The sequence below is a fragment of the Cibotium barometz genome, chromosome 65, assembly GCF_041138505.1.
Source record: "Cibotium barometz isolate CiBa-2024 chromosome 65, ASM4113850v1, whole genome shotgun sequence".
Classification (NCBI taxonomy): domain Eukaryota; kingdom Viridiplantae; phylum Streptophyta; class Polypodiopsida; order Cyatheales; family Cibotiaceae; genus Cibotium; species Cibotium barometz.
In genome coordinates this window covers 17,717,748-17,738,874 of record NC_141110.1, presented here as the reverse complement: position 1 = coordinate 17,738,874, position 21,127 = coordinate 17,717,748, and the positions used below count along the sequence as shown (strand labels likewise).

The 21,127-nt window shown below is 45.7% G+C and overlaps 1 protein-coding gene across 2 annotated transcripts in view; it reads right to left on the bottom strand.

Moving 5' to 3' along the window:
• Positions 1 to 613: 613 nt before the first annotated feature.
• LOC147602987 (uncharacterized) overlaps positions 614 to 21,127 on the bottom strand; it is a 72,192-nt gene continuing 51,678 nt past the window's right edge. Inside the window, exon 2 of one of the 2 annotated variants that reach the window (XM_086797254.1) lies at positions 614 to 766. In XM_086797254.1, the coding sequence (XP_086653380.1) occupies positions 650 to 766 (117 nt within the window). In that variant the 3' untranslated portion in view covers positions 614 to 649. Of the gene's footprint in view, positions 767 to 1,178; positions 1,590 to 21,127 lie in introns of those variants that run through there. The other variant, XM_086797253.1, reaches the window with a different exon arrangement.

The window sequence follows — 21,127 nt, the reverse complement described above, 5'->3', positions numbered from 1 at the left end:
CCTTGCTAGCTCATGTGTGTATATGCAAGATTGGGCCTGGCTTGCTAGAATATCCTACAACAATCTAGCTTTTCACACGCTTGAAATTAAAGGGACATAGAAATGCATGCGTCAAAAGGTGAATGTATATTATTTGCTACTTAGTTTTGTTTCCATTTCATTGGTTTGTTGGATTTTATCACAGGCTAAATAGTTAGAGCCTAAGGAGCGATTGTTGTTGTTAATACGAAAATATGCTTCCTTGGTTAGTGCACTAAGTTTGTTGACGAGTGCATAGGAAGACTAAGGAGAACAGGTTGGTAAATTCATTTTGTTAATATAAACTAGACTAGTCATAGATTATAGCTTGGTTCCTTGACCCAGCTAGGCCAGTCATAGCCAATTGGTATTTCCACTCACTCAGCTAGCTAGAAATCAAGGTTTCACACCCAACCTAGCCAGTTGGTATCCCTCGGAGTATTAATTGATGATGCATGTTAATCGCATAGGATATGATCAAAATTCAATGCTATGCTTTTCATATGCTGATAAGGTCAATTCAAAGATATACATATTTGGCATATATATATATATATTGATACCAAAAACATATATACACAAAGATTTACTACCTCAACACCTATTTCACATGGGCACACGTTCGAGGTTTCTAAAGCGACTCGCTAGGGTTTGAGAGGATTGTTGTGTACCCAAATGAGAAAGGGAAGCAGCTGCTAGCTAGGTCAAGACGACCAACTGGCTGGTATCCATATATCAAGGTCCCATCCTGAAATGCGAATTGATGTTAAAACAGAGTATTACAATATATAATAAATAATAGTATGAAGCAGAAAAGAGTGTTATTTTTATTCAAATATGTGAACACGAACGAAACTAGCTAGTTTTGAAGCGCGTAACGTGATGAAATCATCATCTTCTTCTTCTTCTTCTTCTTCTTCTTCGTGGTCATGTGTGAACTTCCTACAGCAGCAGCTCTCGTTTGTTGAAGTTCACAACAAGAGAAAAGAATATATATATATATATATATATATATTCTTATATATATATATATATATATATATATATATATATATAAAACTGGGCGTTACTTCTAGCACCGACCTAGACTCGTGAACATGATGAATCTAATGGCCCTGGTGGAACAAAAAATAAAACAGAATACATGTTTCCCTCAGCACTGAAGACACACCCTCACAACTTTTGCATTTTTCATTGGAAGCACTTCAAAAGAAAAAACACTCTCCTTTGAGTGAATTTTAGACCTGCATGAATAAAGTTCATGTAAAGCTACTGATCAGACTATCCATGAAAACTCTACCCGATTATTTATTTGCAGCTTAGTATCCGCTGAAACTTCTGGGCTGCACCATCAAAAGCGTGATGCTACGAATTATGTCATCGTCTGCATTAAACTTCTTTTGCAAGTCAAGCTGACTTTGGGGTTTTGTTACATAGGAAATTTGCATATAAACACCATCCAAATATGTCTTAGCAAATCCTCCCATGTCCTTTTTTTGTATGTTATAGGTAAGGGGCATGATACCACAATTTGAAAACTCCACACTCAGTGCACCTCCGGCAATAATAGCCTGCATTGTAAATATTCCACTTAGTGCAAATAAAGAACCAAAGCCCTAAATAATTTGCAAACAGAAAAAGTCCCTTAATCTTGCATATACATACATACATATATATATATATATATATATATATATATATATATATATATATATATATATATAGGAGTAGCAGTCGAGGGGGATCAACAGTCGACTTTGAGCGGGATCAACAGTCGAAAGCTAATGAAGAGCGAAGGGTGCAGCAGCTTTGCGTCGGCTTGCGAAGGGTGGAGGAGCAGTCGGCGTCAGGCTTGCGAATACAGCTGAGTAATCTTGGGCGCACCAGTTGGGCGGCAGATAATGTGTGTAACTTTCGATGTAGTAATGTCAGCCGACGCAAATCATAATCGCCAGAGCCCAGCTTCGCCTGAGATTATGCCAGAGCCCAGCTTCGCCTGAGATTATGCCAGAGCCCAGCTTCGCCTGAGATTACGCAATGGCTCCCAATTTGATCCAACGGATCACCACCTTCATTAGCTCTCCACCGTGGATCCCGCTTGCCTCAGCCCGTGCCAAATAGAGCTGAGGGTGGCCTTTTGGGTCCCCACAAAATTATATATATATATATATATAATTATATATGTAAAGCCACGTGTACGACCAGTGGTACAGATGTTCCTACAGCTATATGGACATGGTATGGACGTCGGTACTACGGACAGGGTTGTGCAGCCCTGTACAGGTCATGTCTTGCCTACGAACACCAAGAATTGCGAAAAAAGTCCTGAAAAAAGTCCTGTTTTCTGAAGAAGAAAAATCACTTTTTTCAATAGAAACCCTTCAAAATTGAGTATGCATCAAACCCTAGCAATTGAAATTCAGGAAACATGCATGTTTTTTGTGAAACCCTAGAAAGGAAAATTGGAAAGCTTACAAAAATTCTCCTCTCATACCGACTGTCAGGGATTCACATGACAAAATCGAAGATTCTTGTGATAGAATCCTCCCAAAATCTCCTAAACACAAGACAAGTACATGGTTAGTTCCCAATTAGGGTTGGGCAGGCTAGCTCACCACCCAATCATAGATCCGAGCGGTGAGAATGTCGGGATTAACCCTGTTGCATAGGGGTAAGGCTCCGTCCATACAGACCACACCAAACCAACCTCAACGTCCCATGCCACCACAACCTGCCCTAACGGGGCCATCAAGGGACCGTCTACATCACGATGGACTATTCAGAGTGGGTTAGCTCTCATGACTATGTGCACAATAACTCGATAGAACAATAACCCACACTTATATATAGCTTTTGCCAATAGCCAATAAAAGCTATACTTATGGGATAGCTTAACCCTTATAATTAGCCTGTTTACTAGTTTTTTGGGCCCCCTAACCCATAGATTAGCCTGCTTACTAGTCTTTTGGGCCCCCTAACCCATAGATTAGCCTGCTTACTAGTCTTTCGGGCCCCCTAACCCACATACATAAGCCAACCTAACTCTAGGATTAGTCAACCTAACCCTAGGGTTAGCCTCAGGTACATAACAACGCCATCTCTGTTTCTCTGCCCTGCTGCAGTACACAGTCCATACTTGATGATGTGGCATCCGTACCCTGACTGTACCTATTGTCCGTACGATTGTACCTGCAGCACATGTCCGTACTATCACTGCCATACCTGTTCGTACTGCTTGCTGATGGCTGAACCGGCTGCACTTGATATACCTACTGTACCATGTGTAGCTGCTGATTATACCAGATGTACCATGTGTACTTGTTGTTCCATGGGTATTTGCTGAAGCATATGTTTGTATTGGTTGTACCTTGATTTCTAGTGGAGTTTTGAAGATATTTTTGGTTGCCCATCTCTTGGCCGCTGCCCGTACCTCTACAACACTATGTGAGAATTGTGGAGATTGAAGACATGCTTCTATGCTTTATGGATTTATTGGGTTCATAGGAATCCATGCATGTGGACATGTCTTTTGGGGTGCTGTCTCATGTAATCTGGATAATCTGGTGCTAGTCTCATGAAGCACCCCCAAAGCTTGTATCAAATAAATTCTCCTCGGTAATGTATGACATTAATACCAAAAGAAGGAAAAGGCGGGGGGGGGGGGGGGGGGGGGGGGGGCGCAGCCCATTCCGGTCCCAATGTGGAGCCAAGTTCCTGAATTGTGTGTGTTTTAAGTGGATGACCTACATGCCTTTATTTACGTGATCGGGGAATTCACAAGGCTATTATGTGGTTAAGCCAAAGGCCTACTAGTCCACTAGCCATGCATTTAGCAGATTGTGGGAGATTTCAACAGATGATTTGCGGAAAAAATTTCGCAAGTCAACCGCTTGCGCAAGATATGCACAAATCCAATTAGAGAATCATATGGTTACTTGCTTGTGAGAGAGGACTAGCCATGGGAGAAATCAAACTTTGGACCTCAGAATAATTGGCTTCTACAAGAGGACCTCCTCTTCATACTGAAGGACAAGGAAAATTCGACTCTGACAAGCATAAAAAGCTAAATTTTTTCTCAAGATTGTTGAGTTTGTTGTTTTATTTCTTTAAAGAGTTTTCAGAACTCACCCATGTGTATCGTTGCAAGGAGAAAAATGAATTGTTTTCCTTGAATTTGTTTAAGGGAAAATATAGATTGTCAAAGGATTATGGACAGAGCATATTAGAGTACTCTTCATTCACGGTTACTCACGGAACATATATGGCATCCATGGTCTTATGGCTTTATGGTTTCTTATGGGTCCCTTGGAAGGATGTGTTACTTTTTTATTATATTGGTTATATGGAATATGGAACACCTTCATGGATTATTTGAACTTATCTATGGAGCATTGTCTACTCCATATTTTAAGGTTATGGTTTCTTATGACATGACCGAGGATTTGAAACTTGAGCCCACCGCTCCACCAAGGTGTCCTTAGCCATTGTGGCAACTTCATGTGCAAGTGAGAGAGTTTGGACTTGTTTTGGCACCAGGCTCAAGTGGTACTATTCTCGGAGTCTACGTTTGGTGCTAGACTCAAGTGGTACTATTCCCGGTGCTCATTTGTACTTTGCTAGATCAAGTTGCTACGATTTCTGGATCTATGTCAAGTATAAGATCATGTGGTAGGATTGCTAGATCCTCAGGATCGATTGGTACGACTCCCAAATCCTGTGGTCAAGAGTTACGATTCTTGGACCATGTTAGATGAGCCCATTGAACAGACTCTCAGAGAGATCACATGCGTGTGATACAAGAGGACCCTTGGACCAGTTGACCACTGCGCAACTTGGGTGGAACAAGGATATGGCCTGGTTCTAGAATGCTAGTCTAAGATAGGACTTGGGTGCACAGCATCCTAGTCAGGCCTGACTTTACTCTTCACTCAGTACTTTTTGGACTGAGCGTATCATGGAGACTTCTGGATAGAATATGTCATACTTGTACACAGTCCATACTCCTAATGTACCTGTTCTCCTTATGACTGTACCTGCAGCACTGTACCTGCAGCACCTATCCATATCGCTATTGCCGTACATGTTCCTACTGCTTGCTGTCATACAGCTGAAGTGGCTAAACGGACTGCACTTGATATATTGTACCATGTGTACCTATTGATTGTATCAGATGTACCATGTGTACATACTGATTGTACCAGATGTACCATGTGTGCCTGTTGTACCAGATCTACCTATTGTATCTATTGTACTTGTTGCTGGTCCATGGATATCTGCTGAGCCTTATGTTTGTAGTAGTCGTTCCTCGATATTTGGAGGAGTTTTAAAGATCTTTTTGGTTGCCCATCTCTTGGCCGCCACCCATACCTCTACACCATGTGAGAATTGTGGAGATTGAAGACAGGCTTCTATGCTTTATGGATTTCTTGGGTTCATAGGAATCATGGATATGTGGGCATCTTTTGGGTGTTTTACAATGTACTCTGGATAATCTATTGCTAGATTCATGAAGCACCCAAAGCTTGTATCAAATAAATTCTCCTTGGTAATATGACAAATTCCAGAGGGGGGGGGGGGGGGTTGGGTTCCATTCCGGTCCCAATGTGGTGTCAAGTTCTCAAATTATGCTTGTGGGCTGAGTGTGTTGGGGTAAAGGCACTATGCCCACCCTTATAGTGTGTACAAGCCCATAAGTTATAGTACATAGTACACTTAGTACTTTTAATGTACTAAGTGCACTATGTGTACTAGTGCAATATACATGTGTGATAGGGGAGTCACACACTCAATGCTATTGAGTTGACTTATCCCCACAACTCTCTCTCTCTCTCTCTCTTGCTTCTCTGTGTATGTCTCCCACACATGAACTCTAACCCTAATTAATCCTCCCATTCAGAGTGGATGATCTCAGTGCCTTTATTTGAGTGCTTAATCGCATTAATAGTGATGTGTGAAAACCCCACCCGGCAGCCATGGTTGAGCAGCCCGGGCACCCGGCATCCCATATTTACACGTGATGGTGGCCTAGGAGGCCAGATAGTGTAGAGACCGCTTGAACAAGATTTGGCACTGCCAAATAGGCTACATGCTAGAGTGGATAGTTATCCTACAAAAGTTCATACATGAAGTAGGTAGAGTTTACTCTTGGACAACTTGTCCACAGTTAACGGGGTTCAAGATGAGCCCAGATGGACATGGGAGATAAGTAATTACAAAGTAGTTGTTAGCAGTTCTTTATGGACCGGTTCAACACCACAGAGTTTGGTGGCACTGACTATGACTGCAAACCAGCACGGTCTAGTCCTGCCCCAAGTATATAGACCTTTAAAGAGACTACCAACCACTTCTCCATAGAGATCATCAGTCATCATTAGGGGTTTACTCCCTAACTTCTATTAGCATATGACCTCCGTCTCAGGAATTCCAAATCAGCTATCGAAGTTGTCTTGAGCCACGTCATCATCTATCCGTACGACTGTACGGATCCGTGCAGCCATACATGACTTTACAGACTGTACGGACAGAAAATTTCAGAAACCCTGAAATTTTTAGAAACCCTAAAACTGCTCCAAAAACTGCTTTATGGAGGTTTTTATCACTCGAAAACCATTAAAACAGGTTCATACTTGTTTGTTGACTAGCTTGTGTCTAGTTTTTGCAAAAGGTGAGTATGCATTTATTTGATCTAACACTTGTGACGGGCCATGACGAAGTTCCATCAAGAACAAAGCTATTGGTCAAGGAAAAGGCATTGAGATGTTGCCAAATGAGCAGATGACACCACAGATATGGGAAAGACCAGATGCACAAGCTCACGAGATGGGGCTAGTACCTTGAAACATATGCATGTACTTGATGTACCTTGAAACATATGAATGTAATTGATGTACCTTGAAACATATGGATGTACCAGGAACATATGGATATACCAGGGACATATGGATGTACTTGGAAGATATGGACATGCTTGGAACACTTGCAGTCCACAATTGAGGACAACTGTGATGTAAGAGAGAGTGAATGTAACTATTTGGCCCTCCTCGCTCTATTTCACATGATGAAACTCATGCCTAGACACCAGACAAGTGGAAGAAGACATGGGGACAGGGTCCATAAGGTTTGATTAAGAAAAAGCACCATTCTTGGTCAAAAAGTGGAAAAAAGCAAAAAGTCAAACAGGGTTGACCGCAAGCCAAGGGCACCATTGGAAAGAGGAGACTAAGCCGGACCAAAAAGCTAAAAGCCGCTTTTTAAAAAGCAGCTACAATAATTCTATGACAAATTAAGAGCTCACGTATCCAAAAATTTTGTGACGATTCAAAAATATTTAATGACTCGCAACAAACAACAGGGCCAAAAAGCAAGGCCCTAAAGCTAGAAAAGCAAAACAAGAATTTTTGACTAAAGTTGAGTATTAAAAAGACCAAAAGCAAAGTAAAAGGCAAAAGCAAAGCAAAAGCATCACTTTTTGGCGAAAAACAAGGCTTCCCCAAGTATAAAAGAAGCATGAGGCTCTCTTGAGCACCAAGTGGAAGAAGAACCTCTTCATCGCGTTTCTATCTTCATTGAAGCGTGGAGATCATCTTCTCCATCATCATTTACTTGATCACGAACCAAATCATGGAATTTTTCATCGCTACCCCGCTGATTTCAAATCCCTTCATCGGCTGTAGAGCCACGTTATCATCTATCTTTACGACTATACGGATCCTACAGCCATACGGGACTGTACGGACAGAATTTTAGAAACCCTAAAAACTGCTTTTTGGAGGTTTTTATCGCTCGAAAACCATTAAAATAGGTTTTATATCAGTTTTTCTTGCCAGAAACAGCTTTTCCGTGGTTTTCTTCATCGACAAGGCAGTAGGAGTTGTGGAGATTACTCATGGGATGAGCGAGTGATTCTTGGATTTGGATCCACACTTGGATTTGGACTTGGATTCGGACTTGGATCTGGACTTGGACTTGGACTTGGATCTGGACTTGGACTTGGATTTGGATTTGGATTTGGATATTAGATTTGGTACTAGCCCGGTCAGAGATACTTGTGGGTCATTCCCGTGGTGTGCTTGGCATCAGAGATCTCGTACCTTGACATCGACATCGACTTGGATATCCTACATCGGCATATCTGTTTGTTTTGTAATCATTGATTGTATTGATCCTAGCCAACGTGCCCGTGGATTGCTCCTGAATAAATTCCTGAAAGGGCCTGTTTCCCGCTCAATGTGGTGTATTGTGCAAGATCCCTATTCCCTTCTCTCTCCCCTCTCTCTCTCTCTCTCTCTCTCTCTCCCCGTCGCCTCTCTCTCTTTCTCTCCCCGTCGCCTACGCTCTCTCTCCCAGTTGCTTGCACATCCCCTCCCTGTCGCTTCGTTTTGGTCGCCGCCTGTGCTACTACTACCGCCATGTGAAGCCCCAGCCCAATCTAGGCTATGTTCGCTACCCTTTCCTCAACCACCCTTGCTCAAGCCTCCAAGGCAGCAACATAAGTGTTAGGGTTCTATCTCTCCGAGGTACATTGACATGGCCAAGGGTGCAAGCAAAGAGGAGATAGTCAAAATGGAGGATAAGCTGAACATCTCCATTAGAGAAAACAAGAAGACGGCGGACTCCGCCATCAACAACATCATCAACTGACTTTCCAAAGTCGAGAAGGAGATCGAAGCTTTACAAAAAGAGAAGGAAGCTTGGAAAAGGGAGAAGGAGACTTGGGAGAAGGAGAGGGAGAAAGAGAAGGAAGGAGGGAAGAAGGAGAAAGAAGCATGGAAAGAGGAGAAAGAGGGATGGAAGAAGGAACGGGACACTATGAAGGAGGAAATCGACATCCTCAAAGCGGAGGTGATCTCTCTACGGGACCAACCACCATGGGAGGAGGGGGAGATTGTGGAAGTTGACAAAGAGGCCATCAAAGAGGAACTCACCAAGGCAATCACCAAGAGCCTAGAAGGTAAAATGGAGGCAACAAGGGAGGGTTGGGTAGAAGTGGTTAAGAGGAACATCAAAAAGGAAGTGAAAGAGGATGCCCAAAAAGAAGGGCTCCAAATCGTCAACACCACCATTGAGGAGGAGCGGATGCGACATGCTCGTAGACTCAACGTGAGAGTCACGGGGATTCCCGAGGTAGCCGACTCTACCCCCGAGGGGGATGGACGGACACTATGCACACGACTTGGATACTCACATGAGGAACCCTCTCCCTTCCTCAAAGTTGGAGGGCCGGGAAAGACATGACAAAGTAGAGAGCTCTCATCATACAGTTTCAGGATGTGGAGACACGCACCATCTTCACGAGGCTTAGAGGGAGCTCCTATTTTCTTGGATGATGATCTCACGAGGATGCAGCTAGAGCATAGGAGAGCTTGCATGCCACGAGTCTTACACACGAGGAGAGAAGGCAAGAAGGCCTTCTATCGAGATGGTCGGGTTATCATTGATGGCTGGCCCATGGATTAGCAGTTTGGGGCCTATGGGACAGACCAGGCCCCACTGACAGAGATACACATGGCAGTATGGAACTGTAATGGTTCACTATGGGTGTAGCTTGGACGACTGGAGCATGTTATGGTGAGGAGAGACATCATACTTCTGACAGAGACACATCAGAGCACAGAGAGAGGGCTATCTCGAGGAGAGGGATTCCAGTGGGAGTCAGCATGCAGGAGGACCACACGCCAGGGTACCTCGAGAGGGTCGGGGGGAGTAGCAGTTCTATTCAGACGGGAGCTACAGAGGAGACTGAGAGTGGTAGCACAGGATCCAGAGGCCAGATACATGTGGATCACCTTACAGCTCTCACAAGACACGGTTATATACATAGCCCTATGTTACTTTCCTCCATCAGGATCCTCCTATGTCATTACAGAGGACATGCCACAGGAGGAGGAGACAGGAGCCTCGCCATACACTTGTCTGTCAGAGGAGATTATGCATTATTCTACACTAGGGGAGGTATTTCTTACGGGTGACTTCAATGCCCACACACAGAGCAGACAGTGTGAGGTGTATGACTATGATGACATGGAGATCCTCCACCCTGTGGATCCAGAGGAGATAGGGGCTACTCGGGCATCAAAGGACACTGGACCAGACAGAGGACATTATGGGGACCACTTACTAGAGTTGGGAACCAGGCATCGTCTCGTTATTTATAACGGGATGCTACAGTGGCCGGGGTCGAGAGGGCTGACATGCTTCCCACATGGGTCATACACGGACCGGAGGCACGGTGGTAGACTACATTATGGGGTCTTTGGAGGCATCACAGCTTGTCACCTCATTCTCCATCCCACCTCGTCCTATTGGGGCAGATCATACATACTTGGCATTTTCACTAGCCGGATCACTAGTATCACCAGCCCCCCACATACTGACGCCACACACTACCATCTACTTCACACATGACATGGCAGACATATACACTGGCAGAGTAGAGGATGGGCTCCTACTCATGGATCCCCTGGCACCTATGGATACCATTATAGCCCAGCTGGCATAGCCTCATGCTGCCATGCATCAGTGATCCGCAGTGTCATACAAAATCGCTCGCAAGCTGCAAGCTCCGTGCCATGCACTGTAACATGACTGCCTCCCACCCTATCAGTCGGGTCCTCAAGCATATTGAAGTCTCCCCCAACACACCAATGTGTGGCCTCGGGCAATGCATTTGTAACAAGGGTCCAAAACTCTGCTCTGGCACTAGCATGATTGGGCGCATAGACATTGAGCACACCAATGTGCTCATCGTGCATCCTCAGAATAACATACTGCGCTCTACCAGGCACAATGACCCTGCGATTCACAATGGCCTACCGCCATGCATCCGCAATGACCATACATACTCCTCCCTGCCCACCCAAGGGGCTGAAACCTGCACACCAAAAAGTGTCCCATCTACCAGGCATCACCGAACCATATCTCCGAATCCTGCTCTCACTCAAATGGTGCTCCTGCATCATCAGAATATCAATACTGCCCCCAACCAGGCATCTCTGAAGCTCCTGCCTCAAGCAACCACGATAACGCACATAGTGTGCACCGCCAAGGCCCTGTACATTCCATGAGATGATCCTCATGTGCTGAGGTGGAGGCTGTCTCAGCCATACGGCGGGCCTTCGCAAGCGGCTTGGATGGAGAGTAATCCCCATCCGAGCGACTACGAATCTGCCCACCTGGTGTGCTACAAGAGTCTCGGACCACGCGCCAGTGGCTGTGTCCCATAGCGACTGCCTCCCGCTCGGAGAAAGAATCCTCATGTATGCATACATAGCCAGGGTCTCGCGCTAGGTCTGCCACTATGCGAACCACCAAGTGTCGATTCCCGGAGGCATCCGCAGTCCCGGTATCAAAGAAATGTGCCAACTCCCAGAGTCGGCCTACCATGTCTGTAATCTCCAAGTCGCTCACATGGTGAGAAAACTCAACTGCCTCTGTCTGCAAAATACTAAGAGCAAGATCCAGAGTCCACTCCCAGTCACGAGTGCCGCAAAGAGGGAAGGAGGAGGCCACCGCTGAATCAAGTGCCTCCTCCCCTTGGGCCGGAAGTATCACCGCATGAACTCTGATAGGTGCTGGCTCGTGGGGGCCCTCCGCTCCAAATAGGCGTGTAAAGGAGTAGTCAAAAGCCTCCGAGCGCTGTCTAGCGTCGAGACTACTCGGCCGATTGCGGATAGAGGATATCCGTGAAGCACGAATCGGCATGGTAGGTCTCCTCTGCGGTACACGAGCAAGGTTGGTGCTCAGTGCCCGCCGGACTGCAGGTGAGCGCCAGGGCACTGCCAGTGCCTCCCGGGGAGCTGAGACGAGTGAAGGGGGAAGAGGGGGGGGGGAGAAGGGGGTGGGGAAGGAGACGCTGAAAATGCGGGAGCGGGAATGGGAGGAGGCGAGGGTGGAAGCGAGGCGGGAGGGGGGGACGGGGGAGGGGGGGGTGGAGGTGGAGGTGAAGGGGGGGGGGGGGCGCTGGCATCTCCTGATCCTCAGTCTGCGCTGGGGTCTCCTCCTGGAGGGAAGCAAAGCTGTTCCTCACTGGAACCCAATGATGCTGAGGCTGTGTCTGCTGCTGCGTCGGTCTCTGGGCATGCTGCTGTGGATGTCTCCTTCTACGGCGCCCCTGTCCAGGCTGCCAATCAGAGGTCTCTGTGGGCTGAGCAAGTGTCCCGGAGGCTGCCTGCTGCTGCTGCTGCGGTGAAGGTCGGGGTCTCCTGCGAGGGCAGGCCTTAGCCAAGTGGCCGACCTGCCTTCATATAAAACACTGGTTTGGGAGCCCCGAAAACTCCACTCTCTGATCGATCCATCCCCCCCCCCTATCCTAGGTAACTGAATGACCTTTGGAAGGGAGGAGAAGTCAAGAACCAAAACTCTGACCGAAGGAAGGTCAGCTGCTCTAGCCACCACTGAAGCTGCTGTGGGGCCAGTCCCAGTCTCAAGCACCGAGCCCACCAATGATCCTATCCTGGAAAGGAGCGGAAGGTACTCGCCGCGAAGTCCAGGAAAGCAAACTGTGACATGGAATAGGCGCTCTCCCTGCTCGGCCGCTGCTGGGTCAAAACCATGCTGCCAATGTTTGAAGAAGGCCCGAGCGCCCCTGATGTCAAGGGGACTCATGGCTAGGACCTCGGCCACGCTCTGGGCTATCTCGAACTCAATCTGGTTGTGTCTGCGGCCCAGTAACTGAACGTCCAGGATCTTGCGCACATCTGCAAGAAGGCGGGCCTGGAGAAGATCCCGGATCTCCCCTCTGCTGGGGCGGGTGCCAACTATACGGCAGATGGTGGAATGTACCTAGAGGCGTTCCACCTCTGCGGCGAGGCTCGCTTCCTCTTCTGGCAAAAGAGAAAGCCTGATGGGGGTATCCTCAGGGGCGGGCAAGGGGGCTGCGGAAGAGTCCCTCTGAGGTGAGGCGGGAGGGGCCTCCATCAGAGTCTGAAGCTGAGTCAAGGGTGAAGCGGAGACAGAGGGTCCTGCAAGAACCAAGCTGCACGAAAACGGGGGAAAGTGCGGAGCGGGGAGGGAAAGACCGAAAGCGAGGGGGGGAGGGGTGGATGACAGAGGAGAGAAAAAAAGGGGGGGGGGGGAGGCGAGGGGAAGGGGCGAAGGGAGCTGGAGTGGGCAGCGGGAGCGAGCGAAGGGAGAGGGCGAGGGCGAGGGCGCGGGCGAAGGCAGGCAGGCGGGGGGCGAAGGCAGGCAGGCGAGCGATGGCGAAGGCGGGCAGCATGCTCGAGCAGGGGGGGCGGCGAGAGCAAAAAATAAAAAATAAAAAATTTTGATGCTTATGACAATTTTAGATGAGGATCTCTAGAATTATAATGGAACTTATTTTTGTGACTTTTTGATTTAGGAGGGAGGGATTGTATCTCTAAGCCATCTTCATTGTATATATATTGAATTGGAATTGATCATTATTTTGCTTATAATGGTTATTTGGACATGCTCTGGTTTGGGGGGCAATGATGCCACAAAGCCCAAGGAGCAAGATTTGTATATGGACAGGCAACGATGCCAGAACGAGATTTGTATATGAAAGTCAATGATGCCAGATATATTGAACTTCGCAGTCAAGCGGTCAGGGCGGTCATTGCGACCAAATGGCCCAGATGACTGAATTGGACTTCACAGTCCCGCGGTCAATGCGACCAAATGGTCCATATGACTGTATTGGATTTCATAGTCGAGCGGTCAACGCACCAGATGGCCCAGGTGACTATTAATGAACTCTTGAGCGGTCCCAGTGACCAGATTGCCTTGAGGAAAAGTTTGGGCGGTCCTAGTGACCAGATGGGTCAGCACGGTTTCGATGAAACCGGACAAGACAATCCATGAATAGGAGGATCATTATTTGTGCATTGCATATTGATGTATGTTTGAATTTCTTTGATGCGTGGGCAATGCTTGAATTTATGGCATGTGATAGTCCACTCGGTTCCAGACTACCTAGCCAATATAACTAGCTTGTGTCTAGTTTTTGCAAAAGGTGAGTGCATTTATTATCCAACCCCTGCTACAGGCTATGAAGAACATGTACCATCAAGAACAAGGGCATTGGTCAAAGAAAAGCATAAAGGTGTTGCCAGAGGAGCAGAACGCACCACATATATAAGAAAAGACCAGATGCACAAGAGCACCACATGGGGCTAGTACCATATCTATGCCACAGTTGAGGACAACTGTGATATAAGAGAGAGGGAATGTAACTATTTGGTCCTCCATGCTCTTTTCACATGATGAACTCATGTCCGGACACATGGACAGCATGATGGACACATGGAAACAAGGTTCCTAAAGTTGGAATTGGAAAAAGCGCTCGTCTGGGTCAAAAAGCAAGAAAAAGCAAAAGTCAAACTTTATTGACCAAAAAGCTGAGGGCACCGTTGGAAAGAGCACGTCGAATCGAGTCAAAAAGCTATAAGCCACTTTTTCAAAAAGCAGCCCCAAGGCCAAAGAGCAAGGCCTGGAAGTTGTAAAAGCATAAATCAAGAACTTTGACTATTTTTAAAGCAAAAGGAAGGAGGCAAAGCAAAAGCGCAGGAATAAAACAAAAGCTAGGGAGTAAAGCAAAAGCATGGTAAAAAGCAGGCATCCCCTCAAGTATTTAAAGGACCATGCACCCTCTTTGTGGATCATAGAAGAACCCTTGGAGGCTTATAGAAGTACTCGTGGAGGTTTTTGAAGAAGATCTTGACAAGAAACGTCATCGTCACCACCTCCCCTTTTTGACCATCTAACTCTACCTTCTTCATCAACAGCGGCCAGCCACCTTTGCCTTGTGCAACCACCATAACCAACCGCCTCCACCCTCTGGCTGCGCCACCCTTGAACCATCTCTTACTTGTGAACCGTGCGAGTGCCTTGTATTCTGACTCGTTTTGTGGCCTATGAACAAGTTTGCCAAATACTTGAGAAAGGAAGGCTGAAATTAGGGTTTCCAACCAAAAGACCAAAAATTACAGCAAATATGTTTTGTTGAATTTCAGTCATTGGGAGAGTGTAGGAGAGTAAATGCCACTTTGAAACACTCTTGGAAGCTTGGAAAACACACTCGCAAGCTTGGATATGGTGTTGGAAAGGAGAAAATGCAAAAAATACAGCCATAACATCTCATGAAAGAAAGCACCTAGTTCTAGAGAGAGAGGGAAGAGAGAGATGATGAGATGTCCACCCTGGGTGTCAGGCAGAGAGGAAAAGTGAGATGGGGTTCAAGCTAGGATGGACACATGGCTGGTTGCTCTCTTTGAGCAAAGGGGATAAGGTCTGGGCGGTGAGCATTGAGCTTTGTCCACCTCGGGACATCAGTGTGTTCGAACACAGGGCTGGTTATAATTTATAAGTGAGTTTTGGTTGCTCAAAGCTTAATAAAGTGTATACACACTCACTTATAAATTAATGCTAGTTCCTAAGGATAGGTTTTGACCAGTACTTACCATACTTACCACCTGTCAGATGCCACATAACCATGTCGGCAGATAGTTTCACACACGGTTCACACGCGAGCGTCCCCTTTTCTGAAACTACACATTGGTCAAGCAAGCATGAAAACAGCATGCAAATTCAATTTACAGGTCATAGTTGTTAAGTACGATACCATACAGTTCGTATGATACGATACCGTACGAGAAAATATGGTACGATATTAAAAAAAAATCTTATTGTACGATAAAATACGGTGTGTTAAAAAAATACTTATAAACTTAGGTATTTCCAAGTCTAGATATGTAGTATTTTAGAAAGGAGGGAAGCATCATAGTACAGAGGAAGTTCAAACAGCCATAGATAAGCAAAAAAAAGACCATTATCTCCCAAAAATTTAATTTTTTTTTGAAAAAAGAAATTTTCGAGAAAAAAAATCTGAAAAAATCCATACAAGTACGTACGGTATCGTACTGTATAGTATTCCATACGATAAGCCGTCGTACGCCGTATGAAAACAACCCTGTTACAGACAAGCACATAAAGATGCTGTGCAATGCAACATTGGTACAGACAATCCTCATTCATGAGACACTAACAAAATAGACGTGTTCCAGGCAAGTACACGAGATACCAAACCCAATCCTCCAGGCATTTCCGAGTATGTGCATATAGTCACAAGTCCCAACAGAAAGCCAAGTCTGTAGTATCACATCAGTGGCATCAATCCCTGTCATATGCAACTACCATGGACGCTAGTCCAATGTACATACATAATGAGAAAGCACAGGTGGACTAGTTGGGTGGCCAAATGGTGATCTAAACAGTTGTCCGTAACTAAAAAGCATCCAAATACGTCTGAAGCAAGTGCAAGCAATCTCTAAATAACTCTTCATCTAACCATTTAGCATCAATGGAAAGATAGTACTTGAACTTCACAAGATAACACTTGACAACTTTGCCTGCAACAAGCTTGCCTTGTGATACACAATCTGTTTTGGCTGCAAAATCTCCTCAAGCTCATCCATCCACTTCTGGTGGATCTTCAATGACCGGCTCACTGGGCTCCGGCCCTACATACTTGCGAAGAAGACTTACATGAAAAGCATTGTGTATATGCCAATGACTAGGCAATGCCAAACTGAAAGCCACTTCATTGATCTTCTCGATCACTCGAAAAGGCCCATAGTACCTAGTTAAGTTTAGGATATGCACCCTCTTTGCCAAGCCTCTTACTAAGTCTTGCTTTCTTAAATTTCAGCAATACCCAATCATTCTATTTGACACCAAATTGCCTTCTATGCTTATCAAGAGTCTTTTTATATTTGTCTTGTGACCTTACAATGGCTGTCCGCACTTGAGCAAAGGTAATATCCAAGTCTCTTACATACTCATCAGCTGTAAATATCTCATCCTTTGTGCGAAGGATGGGTGCCAAAACCACCTTACCATAAACAATCCCAAATGGGGCCTTTCCTATAGATGCATGCACTGTGTTGTTATATGCAAATTCCACAAGCGGTAAGTACTTCTCCCAAGAAGACTTTTGATCCGCCACATAACATTTCAAGAGATCCAACACGATTGAATTTGCAGCCTCACTTTGCCCATCCGTTTAAGAGTAATAAGCTGATAAGAAGTCCAATTTGGTGCCCATATTATCAAATAAGGCCTGCCAAAACAGACTTGTAGTCCTGGGATCTCTATCCCCTACAATGGACTCATAGTAACCTGGACCGGCAGAAACGGTCGGTTCGGACCGGGTTGGAAACGGTGTTTCCGAGTTTCCGCGAGGTCGGAAACGGCAAGAAACGGAGTTTCTTTTGAATTTATTTTAGACATGTAAAAAACATGCATAGAGACATCCTATTAAATAAACTTATGTCAAAGATGCAAAAAACATGCATAGAGACCTCAAACAAGACACATCAAAGACTCAAGTGGACATTAGAATCATAACACTTAACAGAATGTAGATAATGGACATGTATGATGTCGCGGCAAATTCATGTGAACCATAAAAAACTAAAGGCTGAAGGCCGAAGCATACATAGCGAGCTGCAAATTGTGATCATAATACATCATACATATCAGCAATGATCATCAAACTTGGGAGTCAGAGGTTTAAAAACTACAAAATAACCGACATGCCGGCTGTCCATAATCCCTAAGGATAAGAAAAACTAAACAAAAAACATGGAACATTAGTGAATCAGTGATCACTATTGAGCCTCATCTGAAGCACCCGAGGAGTCTGAATCCTCCTGAGAGTCCTCATGGCTCTCGCGTGTGTCCTCACTGCAAGAAGATGAGTTCTCTCCAGTAGCCTCCTCTCTAGCAGCACTAGTACTAGCTGCAGCCGGCCTCCCTCTCCTACGACGACCACCACGTGTGTCGTGAACTGGTGTTGTGGCCTCCTCGTAAAGCAAAGTGTAAAGATCTCGGTCCTCTTGTAGAATTGTGGGAATATCCCGCACCTTCTCAATGTCAATCTTGTCGACATTCACTTGCATTGGCTCAGGACCCATAGCTGCCCGCTCAAGAAGCTTCAAGTTACAATTGAAGAAAACAGGACGCTCAAGTTGGGCTGTAGTCAACTTGTTCCTCCTCTTCATATGGTAGAGCGCCCATGTGCTCCAATTCCTCTCACAAGATCCAGAGCTGCAATCTTGTGAGAGGACTCGAATGGCAAGACGTCTCTGTTCAAAGAGCAGATTTAGGATTAGTACATTATACAAATAAGGTGTCGCCGTTAAAGCTTAAGCGGAGGGGCTTCTTACTCACCAACGCAGGCACACCATGTCCATATTTCTCCCACCATGAGACCGGCTGAAGCTGCGTTTCTCGAAGTTTTGCAGTAGGTCTTGTGAAGTAGCCAGTGTTGTTGCGGAAAGCAAGGAGATCATCCTCTAAGCATCGCAACATCTCCAAATTGCCACCACACCATTTCTCCACATAGGTTTGGAAGTCATCATTTAGCTCCTCACACTCAAGCTGATCCTCGCTACGCCATAGAGGATGCAACACATGAACCACGGCATGGATTGGTCTATGAAACCAAACCCAACGGTTTTGCCAAATCTGCTTGATCTCCGCGATTCTACAAGTAACAAACAAAACCAAAGAAAGACTTTAAAGTTAGAACTTAGAAAAGAGCCAAGACAAAAAGGCAATTTGGCAAAGGCTCATGAGCCATGAATCATGAGCGAAGAAGTACGTACCTCTCTACAGATAGGTAGGCATTGTTGTCTAGTGCCTTCCCGATCCTATCCATGTACTCATAAATGAGGCCTAGTGTACTCCCCTCCATGTCCGTAATGCGCAAGACCGTGTAGATGAGATTTAAGGTCTTCACTAATGCCTTTGCCTCTTCCCACCATGCTTCATTGAGGATCTTGCGTCTAAAACCCACAAACTTTGGGGTCATACTCTTACCCGACTGGATCCATGCATCACAACTAACAGTGCGAATCAGATTTGGCCGCACACGAAGAAGCCGCTCAAGCACTACGAACATGTATGCAAACCTCGTAGTGGATGGCTTGAGAAGCTCCAAGGTACTATTAGCCCTGTACATGCTCAAAACCTTTGGTCTTTGTGTCACAAATTTGACAATGCTCCTCGCGGTGGCAAAGATTTCGCTGACCCCAAAAATTCTCCCCAAATCCTCAATCAATAAATCAAGACTATGGGAGGCACAAGGGGTCCACACAATTGTTGGGAATGCATCCTCCAACATACTCCCCATGGAGACACAATTGCTTCCATTGTCCGTAATAACCTGCACAACATTTTGTGGGCCAATCTCCTCAATCACCTTCTTGATGTGTGTCCAAATAAAGAGACCTGTAACGGTGAGACCCGTAGCCGATGCATCAATGGCCTTGTAAAACATGGTGCCTTTGCAAGAGGAGATAAGCACATTATACACATTCCTCTTGCGTACATCTGACCATCCATCACATAAGATAGTGCAGCCATATTTCTTCCATGTTTCTTTCAAAAACTCAAGCTGGCCTTCTACGTTGAGTTTCTCCTTCTTTAATTCTCGTGTGCGGATTGTCTCAGCCGAGGGACCCTCCCACTCACAGCCAATGCGGCTAACGGCCCGCATGGTCTTCTTCCATTGTATGGTGCGAGCCACATTGAAAGAGATAGCAGACCGTATAAACAAGCGCGTGACCTCCCTTGTTGCCTCCTTCATGGCTTGCTTTTGCAAGCCTGCTGTAATGCTTGCTCTTTGCAATGAACCCTTTGCAGGCACTTCCACACTAGGTAAAGGCGTCCTCTTTGCACTAGGGCCCTCACCCACACTCGAAGATACATGTGCACTGTCAACATCTGTCTAGCTCTCAACTCTAGTCCTCTTTGAAGAGGCCACTTGGCTCGAGGATGCTTCACCTGTTGCATGTGCTGCCATATGTTGCTCACCAACATCCAAACCAAGGCGTTGCTTTCTCCAACCCTCAAGTGATGCCAATACATCGGGCGGCACATTTTGACATAAAGCGACATCTTTGCCCGGGACATGCCCCAAATGGTCTTTTACCCGGGTCACTGAACCTGTTTTTTCATATCCACAAAAATTACATTTCCACTTGTGGGAACCCCCACCTCCGACATATCCATCCCCTTTTGTTGCATACTGCCAATAGGGATCTGTAGGCATAGTGAGACTTGAAAGCAAGTACTTGCCCTCGAGAACACTTGCCCTTGGAGGCTTGGGCTTGAGCCTTGAAGCCTTGAAGAATGGGCTGCCCGGCAGCCACCTGTGAGACTGGAGAGCAGGCTGCTGCTGCAGAGTACAGGCCTTGGGGCCTTGTGGGGGCAAAGGCTTGAGCCTTAGGGCCTTGGCCTTGAGTCTTGGGCCCTTGTGGTGATAGGCGCATGGTTCGTAGAAGCGCAGGAAAGGAGAGCGAAATGAAAAAAACGCACGCGACTCCCCCCTCCCCCGGTTTAACCTGGAAAAAAAAAATGTACGGAAACGGCGTTTCCGTCGGTCTGCCATTTTATGTCCTTCCGCATACCTGGCCAAAAGAAATAACGCTCAATTATGTGAGTAGTAGGCATTATGCCTATGACCAGCATATGGAGGAGCGTGGCACTCATTCAAAACCTTTTGCCTCATGTTAGACACTACACATAGATAATTATCTTTCATAAGATAACCCTCTTTAATCACATTTGAGGCATGTGCATGACTAGCCACCAAATCAACCCAAATATTGGCAAAATCAACATCCATATGATATAAATCACGCATGGTAGACAAGTCTCCACCAAATAGCTACTACATACGGCTTTTGTGATAATGCATCTTCCTCTACATTCTTCTTTCTTGGGGTGTGCAAGATCTGAAAATGAAACATAAAGAGGAAATTGGCCATCCTCATATGCTTCTCTGACAATTTAGTTTGGGTAAGAAAATACCTCAAACTCTAGTGATCTGTCTTCACAATGAAATTAGTCCCAAGAAGGTAATGTTTCCATATGGTTAGTGCATGAATTACAACCAAGAGCTCTTTCTCATAAATGCCAAGGGAGAGCTTTGCATCATGTAATCTACGGCTCTCATAAGCCACAGCATGTCACTCTTGATTAAGGACAGCTCCTATGCAATTTCCAGATGCATCACATTCCACATTGAATGGCTTTTGCAAATCCGAAATGATCGACACTGGACCATGTGTAGTTGCATCTTTCAATT